The sequence below is a fragment of the Tupaia chinensis genome, unplaced genomic scaffold, assembly GCF_000334495.1.
Source record: "Tupaia chinensis unplaced genomic scaffold, TupChi_1.0 Scaffold138854_1, whole genome shotgun sequence".
NCBI classification, from domain to species: domain Eukaryota; kingdom Metazoa; phylum Chordata; class Mammalia; order Scandentia; family Tupaiidae; genus Tupaia; species Tupaia belangeri.
In genome coordinates this window covers 935,058-951,434 of record NW_006198747.1, presented here as the reverse complement: position 1 = coordinate 951,434, position 16,377 = coordinate 935,058, and the positions used below count along the sequence as shown (strand labels likewise).

The window sequence follows — 16,377 nt, the reverse complement described above, 5'->3', positions numbered from 1 at the left end:
CTCCCAGGTAAAAGAAAATTGAGGATATTTCTCCAGAGAAGATACACAAATAGTCCATGAAAAGTCACTCATTGCCATCAGCTAGCTACCAAAAAAATGGAAAGGAAAACTACAGTGGGACTCCATTTCCTGCTCACTAGACTGGCTATACTCAGAAAGACAGACAACACTTAGTGTTAAGGAGAATTTGGAGAAATTGGCTGTTTTTCACAGGGGAACTGAAAACACATTCACACAAAAACATGTATATAAATGTTCAAAGCACCATTATTCACAATAGTGCAGAGTGGAAACAGCCCAAGTATCCATCAACTGATGAATGGATAAACAAAATGTGGCATATCACCGCACCAAGGCAAGCTGCAAATAACAGGGGAGGCTGGAGATGGCAGTCGTAATGGGTTATGTGGGGACTCTCTATGCTTTTCGGTCAATTTTTCTGTAAACCTAAAATTGCTCAAAAAATAAAGTCTATTTTAAAACATCAATGGAATGTTACAAAATGGAATTGGCCACAAGGAAGCACGTATTGATATATACCACACTGATGAAACTTGAAAACATTATTCTAAGTGAAAGGTCAAACACAAAAGATCACATCTTGTACGATTCCATTTGTAAGAGATGTCCAGAAGAGGCAAATACATAAAGGCAGAAAGCCAGTTAGTGGTTTCCAGGGACCAGGGGAGAGCGGGGAGTAGACAGTGACTGCTAATGGGTATGGGGTTTCTTTTAGGAGGTGATAAATTTTGGAAATTAGATCATGGTGATATTTGCACAACACTTTGAATAGACTGAAAAACAGTGAAATGGTAAACTTTTAAAGGGTGAATTTTCTGGTATGTGAATATAACACAAAATTTTAAAAGATACTTAAGCATGGGACGGAAGGGAACAGTTCTGGTCTTTAGGTATGCAAGGTAATGGTTTTATTTCTTGGCTCTAATCACAGGTATTCTTGAACTCCTGTCTATTAAATATTGAGGATACCCAACATCTTCAGTATGAACCCCATCTTTTTCTTTTTTATCTTGTCTTTATTCCCCATTTTGTATCATTCCAATTATTTTTCATATTATTCTAAAGCAAAGGACTATTATCAAATTCATCATGACTGACATTTATCAGTCACCACCAGGAGACAGAGGATTTCTTTCTCACAGTTAAAATTTTGCCCTAAACCAAAATGGCATTTTCTTTGATTGACCAAAGATGAAAAATAATCCATTATAATATACTGTGCATATCACTTATTCAGGACGAACAAAAATAGACAGAGTTGCTAGCATCTAAAGCAAGAAGTCAGAGGACTAAGCCTTGGCCCCATGAAAATAAAATCATCCATAGCTTCTCGCCTCATAATACCATCACCAAATAAAAATGAGAAGGCAAATACAAAGAATGACAATTTGTACACGTCTTTAATCAGTCTTTTTAGGTTCACCAATGTGTATGTTGTAACTGCAGATATTAAAAAAGAATTTGTCAGAGCTCAGGTCCTTTGACTTTGAAGTTATCACCTTAGTTTTTCTAAAACTCTGTTTGTTTATATACTGTTGATATTTCTGAGATATAAATATTACATTACTTATGTAATATTTACATTATTGTAGAGTCTAAAAACTGATGTTTGTGATACTCCTGGTGTTTCATCCATTGCAATAATTAACTCCATTTCATCTTAGAGCATCTAAAATTTTCTAACTATTGAACATTTATATGTGTACCCACATGTAACATCATATTCATATTTTCATCTCTAAAAGAAAAAATAGCCAAGTACTTCCAGCCCTGTGGATTTTCATCAAGATAACCTGTTCTCTCCACAGTGTGTGGTCACTTTAGATGGTATTGAGTAATTTCTTAGTATAAATTAAGCTAGAATAAACGACATGGTTTAAATGTCTGATAGACCATCCAGCTTATACTCTTTCAACTTTGTTCCTTTATAAAAAGCATCTCTTTATAAAAATGAGTACACTTGTCACTATGCTTGCTCAATTGCTAACAACCATTATAAAATATATTCTACTCCCTATTCCCGCCTCCTTTAGAAATGTTTCTGGATACTGTGTACAATATTCGTGATCCCTGTAGCTTCCAAAACTACAGGTGTTTTGTTTCAAACGTGGAATCAATGCAGCCATATTCCTCTGATAAGCACAGGAAGAGTGGGTACCACACCTACCTGGCTTTATAAGGCCTGACTTCGATTCCTTCTTGTAGCGAGCTGATTGGATGTTTCCCTCACCAACCATTCCAATTGTGCATTTCTTTCTGGTAAAATCTTCATCACTTCCAGGACAAAAGCCAATAGGGCTGTTTCCAGCATCTGAGGGTGTCTTCACGGGAGATACCGACTGGCTACTAGGACAGCCTGTGTCATCTAGAAGACAGGAATCAGTTAAGTGTTTAATGACAGGAGGAAACGAACAATGGCAAAGAGAAACCATGTAGTTAGTGTGCACTCACACACATACGCTGCTCACGAGACCCTGGGTTAGTTGCTGTGAGAGTCGTTTTTGTGACTCTCCTTTGATTTTTCCTTATTTCAGCCACTCATGTCAATAAAGAAAATATCAATTATTTTGAGGCAATATTTTATGTCAAACATTATAGGCCTTTTTTTTTTTTTTTTATAGAGGTTTCTGCCTAAGGACGTGTGCACTTACCGGAGAGAGAAAGAGACAGAGACAGTGAGAGGGAAAGTGCGAAATCACCCCCCGGGAGGGATGGCCACACAGCATTTACTTCTCCATTCTCCTCCTGAGATCTTGGGCACACATGCAAATGTGTCTGGCATGATTTTTCAAGCCACTGGTTCTGGGACTCCATGTGGGAGTCCAGTGATATAACCACTATGCCATCTGCTGACCCCTACAGGCTTTTTTAAAAAGCTCATTCCAGTATTTCTTCAGAGAGACATAAAAAAACAAAACAAAACAAAACGAAACAAAACAAAACAAAACAAAAAACAGGGAGAGAGAGAGGGGTCCTCATGCCACAATCCACTCCCAGTCTCAGCTGGCCCAGGTCACAGGCATAAACATGCACAGTCTCAGACCTGCACCCAGGACTTCTCCCACCCAGGTCCAGCTGCATTACCACTCTGCCACCACCTGGCCCCTCTTATAAGCTATTTGATCACAAATATTTCTATAATGTTCAATTTATCTAAACTTGAAGATAATGTCTGCTCAACTACTTTATGTAGTATAATTTTGGGTCATATATGTCCTTGGATTTAGGACAAGGTCAGAAAAATAAAGATCACCAAAACAACTCAGGGTCATTAGAGTGACCCCTTCAAAGATGTGTATATCAGGAAAATATTACTTGAATAATTATTGGTCATTTGGCCCATAAATCGGTTAATGAAGTTTGATAGACAAGACCTCTGGCTTTAGGAGTCCAACAAATCAGAAAGAGATTACCTATTTTATTACAATACCCAACCCAAAATACATTAATCAGATATACTGCTCTCTGGCATAAACTGGTAAAATGAAAATGTTATTTAAATTAGCAGTGTTCCCTTAAGTCTCAAGTTACATATTATTACCAGGGTCACTGTTTTAAGTTAATATACATGATATGAAGGGACTTGTGTCGATGCTTATTATGCAAAAGGAAAGTAATCCTGCTGACTCCTATAAATGTTTTCCAGATTTATTAACATACTTATGATGGCTGGTTAATTCACTTAACTTTGATGAAAAGAATTATACTGGAATTTAAAGCCAAGTCAGTATTATTTAAAAGGGTGCCTATTCAGATTAGATGTAAATATTTATTATTAAATAATCATTTATTATATGAAAATACTTTGATATTTTAGTATCAAAGTTACTTTAGTAACTAATTTTAAGACAAAAAAAGAATAATGACATTTAGTACTAATAACTTTTCTTTTTCTCTGTTTTGTTACAGGGCATATGCTCACCAGAGAAATACAAGAGAAAGAGAGAGAGAGAGAGAGAGAGAGAGCGAGAGAGAGAGAGAGAGAGGAGAGAGAAATCACCCCCTGGTGGAGGATGGCCACACTGCAATCCCTTCTCCCCTATTCTCCTCTCAGGATTTTGGGCAAGCATGCACTTGTGCAAACCACACTGGTGGGTCTGGAACTCGAACTTGCAAAATCAGCCATGTGGAATCCAGCCATCTCAGCCTCCATGCCTCCATGCCACCTGCTGGCCCCAGTACTAGTAACTTTTATTTATTTATTTTTTTGAGATGTTTTCGCTATAGGGCATGTGTGCTCACCAGAAAGACAGAGAAAGATAGAGAAACAGAAAGTGAGAAGTCACCCCCGGGGAGATGGCCACGCCACAATCCCTTCTCCTCTATTCTCCCCTTGGGATCTTGGGCACACACACATATGCGCCTGGTGTGAGTTTAAGTCACTGGGTCCAGGACTCGAACCAAGGTTGACTACATGGGAGTCCAGTGACATAGCCATTATGCCAATTGCTGGTCCCTCCAGTACTAGTAACTTTTAAACTTAAAATTTTTTATCAATATTAAGGAGGCTAAACTTGCCATTTATCAAAGACTACCTTAAAACCCCATAGTCTAAATAAAGACAGAAACTGAAATAGACCTGAATCATTAAGACTATAATGCATCAAAGAAGGAATTGCCATTGCTTTATTTTTAGTTCTCCTTTCATTTTTTATATTTCTAACTGCTGGAACAAAGTGAACTTGGCACTTATAAAGTGATTTATTTCTCTTAATGCCCTTTTTTGACTTTGGGCATAGAAGTATGCACAGGACCTCCGCGATGCCTCTCTGGAAGTGAACGGTTTTAGCACACTGTTCTTGCCTACTGTCTTTAGTGCTCTTTTAAATGTGTCAAGTCCTTCCTGAGTTCCTAAAGAAACTCTTGGCCCCAAATTACAGACTGATGAAACCCTCTCTTCTCTCTCTTTCTCTCTCATTAAAAAACTATATATTTATTTATCTATATTGTTATTTTTAAGCCACCTTGTCTGGGACTCAAACTGTGGTTGGCTGCTACTACTTGGCTATTTCATGGCTTATTGTCCCTGTCTTTCCTTTACAACCCCAAATCCCATATTTCTTTTCCTTAGTGAGATTTTTGCCATAGGGGACATGTGCTCACTGGAGAGACAGAGACAGCAAGAAATCACCCCCAAGAAGAAATGGCCACGCCACAATCCCTCCTCCTCCATTCTCCTCTCTGGATTTGGGCATACACATACACTTACCTGGCTTGTTTCTAGCCTCTGGGTCTGGGACCTGAACTGCGGTCAGCCATGCAGGAGTCCAGCACCTTAACCACTATACCACCTGCTGGCTCTGCAAGTCCCATATTTCAACCCAAAGAAATCTGAGCTCCTCTCTGAAGGTGCAAAGCTGCTAATTATACAGACAGGTCCCAACCATTTTATAAGGCTCAGCAGGTCTGCATATTGCTTCAGGAGGGCCTTTCTTCACTCCTATCTCAATGCAGATAAACTCAAGTAAATGAGGTTTAATCATTCAAAACTACCCATTCCCCTTGAACTGATCTCCTCATGAATCAGTTCCACAAATCACTTCCCTTGAAAGAGAGATGGCCCAAATAAACAAAAATCTGTGCTTCAGAATGCCCACCCTAAATAGTCGTTAACAATTCTCAGACTAAAATTGTTTAATTTTATAACAATTTCCAATATTGAGAAAATAGTATTAAGAAATGCTATCAAAATGATACTTTCAATAAATGGAAAGCAAATGTGTTCTGTTTGGTTCCTTTACCATTTTTATGGAGTTAAATTAAGAAAGAACATGTACACACTATGTTTTCAGAGGTAGTAATTTAAGGATTAAGTGTTAGGGCCTGGTAAAAGTTGGGAACTGATATTGTTTAAACAGAGGGCAGTGTAGGAAAGGTGGGGTGACTTTTCACTAGGAATATATGCCTTGTCTAGAGCAGAAAATGAATGACAAGATGAAGATGAACAAAAATCTTGAACTTTGGGTACTTCTTATGACAGCTGAATCACTACAAAAACATCCCTTAACTGTCTACTATTGCATTTCACATTGAGGGGGGAAACAATGAGAATTAAGCCACAGTCTTGCATTGGTTAAAGGAATATGGATCAAGTCCTGGCACTCAACCAGTCTGTGGTCATTGAACCTGGTCCCCACACTGATAGAGCTTGTAGATAGCCAAAAGGTGTTGTGTGAATAACACTTACAACACACAATTCTTGTGAACTAGCAAGTCTGTCAAAGTAAATCTACACCCAAGAAAAGCCATGAGTTCCAGAGACCTCTGGGCCATTTGCCTGTTTTGTCTAATGGGACCATTGCTAACAATGGAATCCGGTTTTGGAAAGGGCAGGGCCATTAATTTTCCTATCGTAAAAAGCAAGCTTTAAATAATGTAAAGTAAGAGCCCAGCACAGGCACTGGGCATTGTGTGCTGGAGAGTGACCAGGAACCTGTGCCAACAACTGAGGTGTTGTCCTCTGTGCTGCCCTGAAGAAGTGGGTTATCCTTTCATCAAGACTTGTGAAGGACTTCTCAACTTCCCTTCACACTTCTCTTCCTCTTCAAGGCTGCAGCTGGAAGCTGACCATGAGTTCAGATGGCAATAATACTCCTTTTCAAAATTATGTAAGATATGTTTAGCTTGAGAGTCTAAGAATGGTGAAGTCAAGCTGATATTCATTCATTGGTTGTTTATATCTAATCTCATTATATGCTAAATGACATGTGAACCAAACAGATTTAAAGAACTTTAGTTATTTATTTTTTGAGTGGTTTTTGCCATAGGGCGCACGCGCTAGCCAGAAAGACAAGAGAGAGACAGAGAGACAGAAAGCGAGAAATCACAGCCCCGGGGGGATGGCCACGCAGCAATCCCTTCTCCTCCATTCTCCTCTTGGGATCTTGGGCATGTACGCGCGCACACGCGCCTGGCATGAGTTTAAGCCACCAGGTCCGGGACTCGAGCCATAGTCAACTACATGAGAGTCCAGCGACATAGCCATTATGCCAACTGCTGGTCCTTTAAAGAGCTTTATTTATTAAACCTGCTTCAGTTAAACTCTTAGAGTGTGCCCTCCATTTCCTGCTGCTAGCCTGACTGCTAAATTTGTCCTGTATAATCTATAGGTATATAAACATGATACTTATAATTCTAGCTTTTATAAGTTATGCTAATATAAAGAAATTATCTAAGATAAAAACTTTCTAATATCACACTATAAGGAAACAATTTCTGGGCAGGATATGACAGAAATCTTATGATTTATCCAAAAAGTGTGAGGTGTTTTAAATTTCCAGATAAGTACATTTCAGTGTGGTTTTGCCATAAGGGAAGCTTTGCTCCAAGGACTCAGGAAAAGAACATAGAGAACTGTCCATCTTTTAGAGAGGGAGGAATCCAGCATTAAAATACACACACACACACACACACAGAGAGAGAGAGAGAGAGAGAGAGAGAATCTTACACGGTTCAGTCTTTACATTTATTTCTTCATTCTTCCTGGTTAGGTACAACTTTATTGAAAAGAAACAGGACCACTTCACTTGTTTTACACACTGTGATCCACTAGAAAATATGGGATGATTTCCTTTTTGAGTCAACAATTTAAAATCCCATTTAGATGGCCCAGCATGGCCCCTGGAAGAACTTGGAAAAGCAACCCTCGTCAAAGCCATAGCAAAATGATCACCTTCTACAGTGAAGGAGACAAAGTTGACTCATACTAATAGGTTCTTTTGTAGTTATTGCTCTAGTCCATTTCCTTAGAATCTATCAACATACCAATGTCAGGGTAGTAGGAAGAGTATTCAGTTTTGAGAACCTGTAGAAGGAGTAGCCTATCTAAACTACTGTAAGAAATAACATTTACGGGGCCAGCAGGTGTGGCATGGTGATTGAGGTGCTGGACTCTCACATGGACGACTACAGTCTGAGTCCCAAACATGGCAGCTGGATTTTTCTCTCTCTCTTTCTGGTGAGCCCATGTACCCTGTAGCAAGTTTAAAATAATAATAATAATAATAATAATAAATACATATTTTTAACTTAAAAAACTTTGAAAAATAACTTTAAATGTACTAAAGAAACTTGCTAAGTAAGATTTAAAAATCTGCTGAAGTTGTTAAAATTATAACTTAAGTTTTTATTAAAACAATAATTCTTATTGTGGCAAATCTAGACTATGCCAAAGAAGACAAAAAGGGGAATATTTTCCTATAATCGTGTTATTCAGAAAAAAATAAAACAAGTGGAATACTTAGTCTTTTGAAAAAAATGAACATGACTTACTTTTCTGCTGTTTTTTGCTTTATCAAAATTTCAACATATACTATAGATAGTTTCATTACTCTGCCATTGAACATTTTTCCCTGGAATTTGTTAGGCAAGGAAGAAAGAAGCTATTAAAGACTAACACAACCAACACAAAAGTGATACCATTGGCCAAAGATGGAATAATTTGAGTATCAAAAGAGCAATAAATGAAAATGACTGATAACCATTGGATACATATTTATAGAAAACTTCAGTTCAGAGTCATACACAATATAAAACTAAAGGACAAGAGAAAGGTCTTTTAATTAAAGTTTAATGGCTAAATTCCTCAACCCCCTAGAAATCACCGGAGGTGACCTAGGGTCCAAGTCTTTATATTGAAAATTGGCAGTTCAAAAGAAGGAAGGAATTAGCATAAAACCTGATTTTAAAAAGTATTCCTAAGCCAGCATATGGCATGGTGGTTTAAGGCTGCTGGATTCCACATGGTTGATTTGATGGTTTGAGTCCCAAACCTGTTGTCTTGAAAAACATGCCAGGGGAGTGTGCATGCATAGCCACCCCCCCGCCCCAATGGAGGAGAAAGAAACGCAGTGTGAACATCCTCCTTTGGGGGTGCTTATTTATTCTCCCTCTTTTCATTTTATTTTTCTGTCTCTCTGGTGAGTACACATTCCCTTCAGTCAATTAAGAAAATTATTCCTATAGAAACTGTATTTCAGTGTAACTGAAATTCTTCATTGATATGAGAAGTTCTTTGTTATGGAAATGTTTTGGTTAATGAGAGTAGATGGAATAATAGAAATAGAAAATTACTAGTTTGCAGCCTCTAATGAAATAATTGATTTAGGCAACAAATAAAATGGATGAAAGTATTAGACAAAAGCTCAGGAATTCACAGAGGAGTGATCAAACCTTACCCACATGTACCCACTAAGTATTCTTAGTATCACCAGCAGTGGGATAACAGACTTTAGGTACCTTCTGAAGGAATGTGAATTAAAACACACATCACTACCTATGAAGTATCTTTGCAAAAAAAAAAAAAATGCTCCCAAATATGATCAAGACTTCAAGCTAATGTTCACTTTATGAATATACTATGAATAATTAAGTCAGTGGTTGGCAAATTATAGTCTATAGGTGAAATCCAGTCTTCTGCCTCTGTAAATAAAGTATTATTGAAACACAGCCATGACCAATTTTCTTCCTCCCTCCTCCTTTTTTACTTCTTTTCTTTTTTCTTTCTTTCTCTTCCTTTCTTCTTTCTTTTTCTTCCTTCCTTTCTTCTTTTCTCTTTCTTTTTCTTTCTTCTTTTCTTTCTTTCTCTTCCTTCCTTTCTCTCTCTCTCTTTTTTCTTCTTTCTTCTCTCTCTCTCTCTCTCTCTGCACACAGTTAAACTTATCCCCAATTTCCAGAGCAGGAGAACCAGAGACCATGAGCTAAAGAGATTCCTGTGGCAGCTGTCTGGCTAGCAACCAACAAGGCAGGAATGGGGCTGAATTGAACCAGACTGCAGTGCCATGACCAGTCCTTTACGTACTGTTTATGATGGCTCTCAAGCTACAATGGCAGAGTTGAATAATTGCAAAAGAGACTGTATGGCCAATGAAGCTAAAAATATTTACTATCTGGGCTTTCTAGACAAAGTTTGGTTTGACTTCTGGTTTAAATTATACCATGAGAGGAACCAACAGGTGGCATGGTGGTTAAGGGTGTTGGACTTCCACATGGCTGATTGTGGTTCAAGTCCCAGATCTGGAGGCTTGCTTCCTCACATTCTCTCTAGTTCGTTCTCTCTTGCTCTGTCTCTCTCTGGTCAAATTTTAAAAATTAAATAAATTAAGTTAAATTAAATAATTCTTTTAAAAATGATATCATGAGGATTCAAATAGATACTTACTTTTGAAACATTTGGGATTATTTCAATGTTCTCTACTATCCCTACAAACTAGATTGTTAGTAATTAAAATGGCACTGTGATTATATAAGAAAATGTGTTTGTTTTTTGTAATGCATGATTATGTATGTAGGTAGAAATAAAATTATATCTGGAAATTTGCTTTAAAATGCTTCAGCAAGGACCAGCAGCTGGCATAATGGCTATGTCATTGGACTTTCATGTAGTCAATCATGGTTCAAGTCCGGACCCAGTGGCTTAAACTCACGCTGGGCCTGTGTGCTTATGTGCCCAAGATCCCAAGAGGAGAATGGAGGAGGGGATTGTGGTGTGGCCAACCCCTCTTGGGGGGGGGGTGATTTCTCGCTTTCTGTCTCTCTGTCTCTCTCTGTCTTTCTGGTGAGCACCTGCACCCTATAGCAAAAACCTCTCAAAAAAAAAGTGCTTCAGCAAAGGGAAAAAAATAAAAAAGAAATAGACATAGTAAATATAGAAATAGCTTCCTATTATTTAATCTGGGTAAAGTAGATAATGACCATATGGGAGTTCATTGTACTATTCTATTTTTTGAGTATTGTCTAATAAATAAAAAAATATTTCATTTATAGAATATATGATTTTAAATCAGTACCTATTTAAAATCAATATGATCATAGCATTTAAAAAGACCAATCCCTTTATATAGGGTATTTGGTTTGATGCTGTTCAAACACATTTGGTTGCATACTTTGAGGAGAAAAGTCATTGCTGCTTTAAGGAAATATTATTTTAAACTATATGGAAATCTAGTTGATTCTCACGAACAACAGAAGCATTTATTGACTACTCATTCATTTAATCAGCAAATATTTATTGAGTATCTACTATGTACCAGACACTGCTGTAGACTATTATTCTTATTGCATCAGACACTGGCATTTTTAAAATTAGTTTGATGAAGGCATAGTTTAAACCCATGTTTAATCTGAACCATGTGAAATTCTTACTACACAACATTTCCACGCATGAGGAGGATATAAATAAGGTAAGAAAACTAGCATTTATTAAGCATCTAGCATATGGCAAACACTAATTTTTATCGTATAATTTTTTTTAGAGAGAGATTTTTGCTATAGGGTATGTGTGCTCGCTGTAGAGACAGAGAGACAGACATCACCACCCAGGGGAGATAGCTACACCACAGCCACTTCTCCCCTTGTGGGCACGCACGCACACACACCTGTTGTGTTTTAAGCCATGGGTCCGGCATTCGAACTGTGGACCGCTATGTGGGAATCCAGCAATGTAGTCACTCCACCATCTACTGGTCTCTTATCATATGATTTTAATAATATCTTGTGGAATAGTTGGGAAAACTGAGGCTCAGCAAAGTTAAGAATTTTACTGTCACATAGCTACTGTCTCAGGATGCAAACTCAGGTTTTTCTAATAAAGTGCCCATTTTTATCACAACAGGGTAGCTGTTTTCTAAATTTTTCTGTTTATGTTTGCTATAAGAGATAACATCAGCAATTCTCGGAATGCCCAAATTAAAAACAGACAAAGAAAGCTGTTAGAAAGAAGATATCCCATAATAAGCACACCACAAAAATTTGAATAGAGAAACTCTTTCTAGTTTCCAGTATTCTCACCTCAACACATGTAGCCGTATAAAATGAATGCCATCCAGATCATTTGTGTTCTAGGTTTTCAACAGAAGTGTTTTCTTTGAACTTCTATCCCTTCGACTAACTTTAACATACTTTCATAGTGAGAACTCATAAGTTTAAAAAGCTCTCAGAGAATTTGCTTCAGTTTTACACAATACGGTATGTCACTAACCAGTAGCCAATGTTGAAGTGTAAGACTCTCATCCATCCACCCATCTTTTCCACAAAGAATTACTGCGGAGGGAATCCTATTCTGTACCAGGAATGATGATCAAGATTAGTATCTTGTCCTCAAAGAGTTTATATTCTAGTGGCGAGTAGAGACGATTAATAAAGAAGTTAAAAAATACACGAAGAAGCTATTTTGGGGATCAGCAGACTGCATAGTGGTTATGTTGCTGGACTCCCACATGGCTGACTGTAGTTCAAGTCTCAGACCCAGTGGTTTGAAACTCATGCCTGGCATACGTGCATGTGTGCCCAAGATCTCAGGAGGAGAGTGAAGGAGAAGGGACTGCGGCATGGCCATTCTTCCTGGAGGATGATTTCTTACTTCTTCTCTCACCATCTCTGTCTCTCTCTCTGGTGAGCACATGTGCCCTAGGGAAAAAACCTCTAACCAAAAAAAAAATGAAGAAGAAGAAGCTATTTTGTGTTGTGATATACTGTTAATTAAACTGGGTGATATTATTTTGCTTACTAAGTAGGAGGAGAGAAAGTTCTTCATTAGACAAACTGTCATAGGAGCCTGCTGAAGAGAGAATTTGAGCTGAAATTAAAAGATGAGAAGGAACTAATCATCGACAAAGCAGGGAAAAGAATTCCAGGCAAAGGGAAGATGTGTGTACTCAAACTCCAAGACAGAAAAAAGTATGTGCCTCGAGGTAACTGAAAGGAGGCCAAGAGGCCTGATGGGAAGAAAATGATGAATGACGAGGCTGAAGGGAGGCAGAAACTGAACTGTACATGCTGGACTGCAAGCCAAGGATCTTTTCAGTTTATCTTAAGTGCAATGGAAACCATGGCATGCATTAAGCATGAGATAACAAAAATTCAGTGTGTGCTTACTAAGTACCAAGTACTGTTCTAAACACCATTTAACACGAGTCTTAACTAACTTGATCTGACAGCCCTTTGAGAAAGATAGTTGTCATCCTGACTTGCAGGCGGCATATAAACCAAACACTGCCTTTAAGCCACTTGCCCAAGCTTTTAAAAAGTGAGTGATAGAGCCATGATTTGAGCTGAGACTAACTCATAATCTCCTTAACCATCATGCTGTATGGCCATTTTGGGAATGGAAGAACAGAAGCAAATAAACCCATTTGAAGGTCTCTACCATGGAGTAATATAACAGTGGTTAGACTGGTAATAGTGAATTCTGAGAAAAGTAGATGGATTTTAGATATAGTTGGGAAAAAATAACCAAAAGTATTTATTTATGATAATAAAAATTAGAAAGGGATCAAGGATGCCTTCTAGGTTTTTTCCTTAAACATGTGGGCATATGGTAGTCATTTCTAAGTTGGAGAAAAAATGGGTTTATGAATGTATAAGGGGTGAAGTCAAGAATTCTGGTTTTGGCATGTTTAATGTGAGGCATAAAGTAAACGCGATAATGGAAATTCACATACACACTTGGATACGTGAGCCTGATGCTCAGAGGAGTGGCCAGGCTCATCACCACGCTACCGGTGAGAGATTTAAGACACAGATTGGGATGGAGCCTTGGAGAGGGTAGGAAGATTGAGCAGAGGGCCAGAGGAAACCTCAGGGGATAGGATCGCAGAAGCCAAGAAGGAAAATCCTTGTTTGATTGTGCAGGGTGCCAAGAGATGTCAGGAGAGATGACGGCAGAGGAATGTTAGATTTGCCAACATGGTCAGTCACTCGTTGCAAAGACATGAGGTGTGAAGGGGCTGTTTTTTTTCTTTTAAAGAAGCAGAGCAGATGTGTGTGCTTATGGAAATGAGCTTGTAAAAGTAACTCAAATGAGCATCTCACATTAAGTCGTGCAATCTACATCTATAAAAGTGAAGTGGAGAGTAGAGGGATTATTTAGTGAGTGCTGCCCTGTTTCTTGGAGACAAAATAATCATCTCACATATAAACATTCCCAGGATTTCTGAGCTATTTTGGCGACTCAAGTGCTCCCATAAAAGTCACTCTGCTAAAGCCCTAGGTAATAAAGGAGGATGTAAAGTGAAGTGAGGTAAACTCCATTTCTTCAGAGGATTTGGCCATTGTCTCTGAAACAAGGGCCTTCTACTTGGTTTCCAACCACATGTCAAGTTGTTTGACTTGCATTAGTGGCCCTTTGGAGAAGGAATTTGGAGGGAAACATATCTTGGTCCAAATATTTGATGTAGTGTGAGTAATGCATCTACCTTGATGTTTTGATGAGGGAGAAACTGATGCTGAAAGTGAGAAACAGAAGGTGGCGCTGTCACTGCCAGAGGACAGATGAGCCTTGGCAAAGGGAGTGCGTGGTGGTGGTAGTGAAACTATCATGAAAGCTTTCATTTTTTTTTTTACTTTCTTTTGTAAGTTTATGATCTTTCCAAAATAGGCATTTTGCAAATCTTTATAACTTTCTCTCTGCTTAGGAATATGGGTTTGTTTGTGATTTCTAAACCATACCATTTAAAAGGCTTAGCTATTATTATTATTGCCATTTTTAAAGTTTTCTTTCTTTCTTTCTTTTTTTTTTTGGAGAGGTTTTTGCTCTAGGGTGCGTGCACTCGCCAGAAAGAGAGAGAGAGACCGAGAGACAGAAGGCAAGAAACCACCCCCCAGCAGGTATGGCCCACCACAATCCTTTCTCCTCCATTCCCGTCTTGGGATCTTGGACATGCACGCAGCCGCGCCCGGCTCGAGTTTAAGTCACCGGATCCAGGACTCAAACCGCGGTCGACTACATGGGAGTGCAAGCGACATAGCCATTATGCCACCTGCTGGTCCTATATTTTTAAAGTTTTCATGATGAGGGAAGATAGGGATGAAGAGAGAGGGAGAGGAAGGAGTGGATTAATAATAAAGGAAGAAGAGAGAGAGAAACATAGAGGCCAAAAAGTCACTTCTTTATCTCTTGAAATCCTTGTAATAAGGAAGCTCTGAACCACTCTGAGAACTCCTAAATTATAGTTAATCCATCCTGTAGCAATGTAAATATTTTCCCCTCCCTTGTATGTTTTTTCCACATTGAGAATCTAGTTAGAATAAGACATACAAATGGAAGAAAGCTAAGGAAAAAGGAAGCTCATGACATAGTTCATGCAGTTGTTATGTCTGAGTTTTTTTCTAGTTGGAAAAAAGAAAGAATTGTTCTAGATAGCATCTTGTATCACAGTATTTACTTCCTTTTAAATAAAGTGGGGGGAGAAGGAAAAAAAAGCAAAAGATGAAATGTGCTCAAAATCAGCCTAATTCTAGCAGCATTCATAAAAATAAGTGTGAATTTTGAAAGTTAGCCTCATAGACAAAATATCTATCCACAGAAGAATGGTGGGATTAATGATGGTCTTCCATTGAGCGGAATACAGTGTCGTCATTATAATGAATGACTGTGATTGCCCTGTCCTGACAAGGTACTACCTGGACTATGTAGTCTTTTTTTTTTTTTTTGGAGAGTTTTTTGCTACAGGGTGTGTGCACTAGCCAGACAGACAGAGACAGAGAGACAGAAAGCGAGAAATCACCCCTCAGGGGGGATGGCCACCCCACAATCCCTTCCCCTCAGCTCTCCTCTCGGGATCTTGGGGCACGCATGCACATGCGCCCGGCATGAGTTTTAAGCCACCGGGTCTGGGACACGAACCGCGGTCGACTACATGGGTGTCCAGCAACACAACCATTACACTAACTGCTGGTCCCTGGACTATGTAGTCTTTGAGGACAGGAGCCATGTCAGTACTGTTTACTGCTCTAGCTCAGCCACCAGAAGAGTGCCTTATGCTCAGTAGGTGTTCAATAAATATTTATTTAACAAACCAACAGAAAGGATCACTGACCATTATGGCATGACCTTTGGCAAAAAAGCAAATAATGATAATAATAAATTCTATAAATGTGATTACGCCCACTCTGACATATATGTTTGCACATTTTGTAATGAGCGTGTTTTCAGTTACTTTTCAATTAAAAAAATAAAAGTCTAATATTAACATTAAAGAAAATACAATTCTCATAAACAAAATGAAATAAATAGATGGATAGGTTAGGGTCTGTAGTGTTTCAAGACTTCTGAGGTAGGGTTAAGTCAGGGAGCCTATCAGTGCAGGTATCCACACAAAAGAAAATAGAATATAGACTAGGTCAGCCAGTAAAAAAGGAGGAGCCCAGGGAAAAAAAAAAAAAAAACCAATGAGCCAGAAAAGGTTGAAGGATGTGGATTTCTAGTGGGATGGACTGAATGCTGTGTGATCTCAACAAAAGCACAGGTGTGCATTTGGAAGCCAGGTTTGGGTTCCCTGAAAGGAGAGAGCAATCAACCAGAAATAGCAAGCTTCCTTCTGGAACCAAAGGGACCACGATCCAAGCAGGGAAACTCTG

The 16,377-nt window shown here is 38.5% G+C and overlaps 1 protein-coding gene and 1 non-coding gene across 4 annotated transcripts in view; both read right to left on the bottom strand.

The window, feature by feature from the left end:
* Positions 1–16,377, bottom strand: part of SYBU (syntabulin) — an 80,492-nt gene that overhangs the window by 51,520 nt on the left and 12,595 nt on the right. For all 3 annotated transcript variants that reach the window (XM_006161693.3, XM_014592929.2, XM_006161694.3), the window contains one exon: positions 2,189–2,386. In XM_006161693.3, the coding sequence (XP_006161755.1) occupies positions 2,189–2,386 (198 nt within the window). The remainder of the gene's footprint in view (positions 1–2,188; positions 2,387–16,377) is intronic.
* On the bottom strand, positions 9,661–9,795 carry LOC114004594 (small nucleolar RNA SNORA5). The gene has a single exon (XR_003546710.1). It is a non-coding gene; the product is annotated as a small nucleolar RNA SNORA5 (small nucleolar RNA).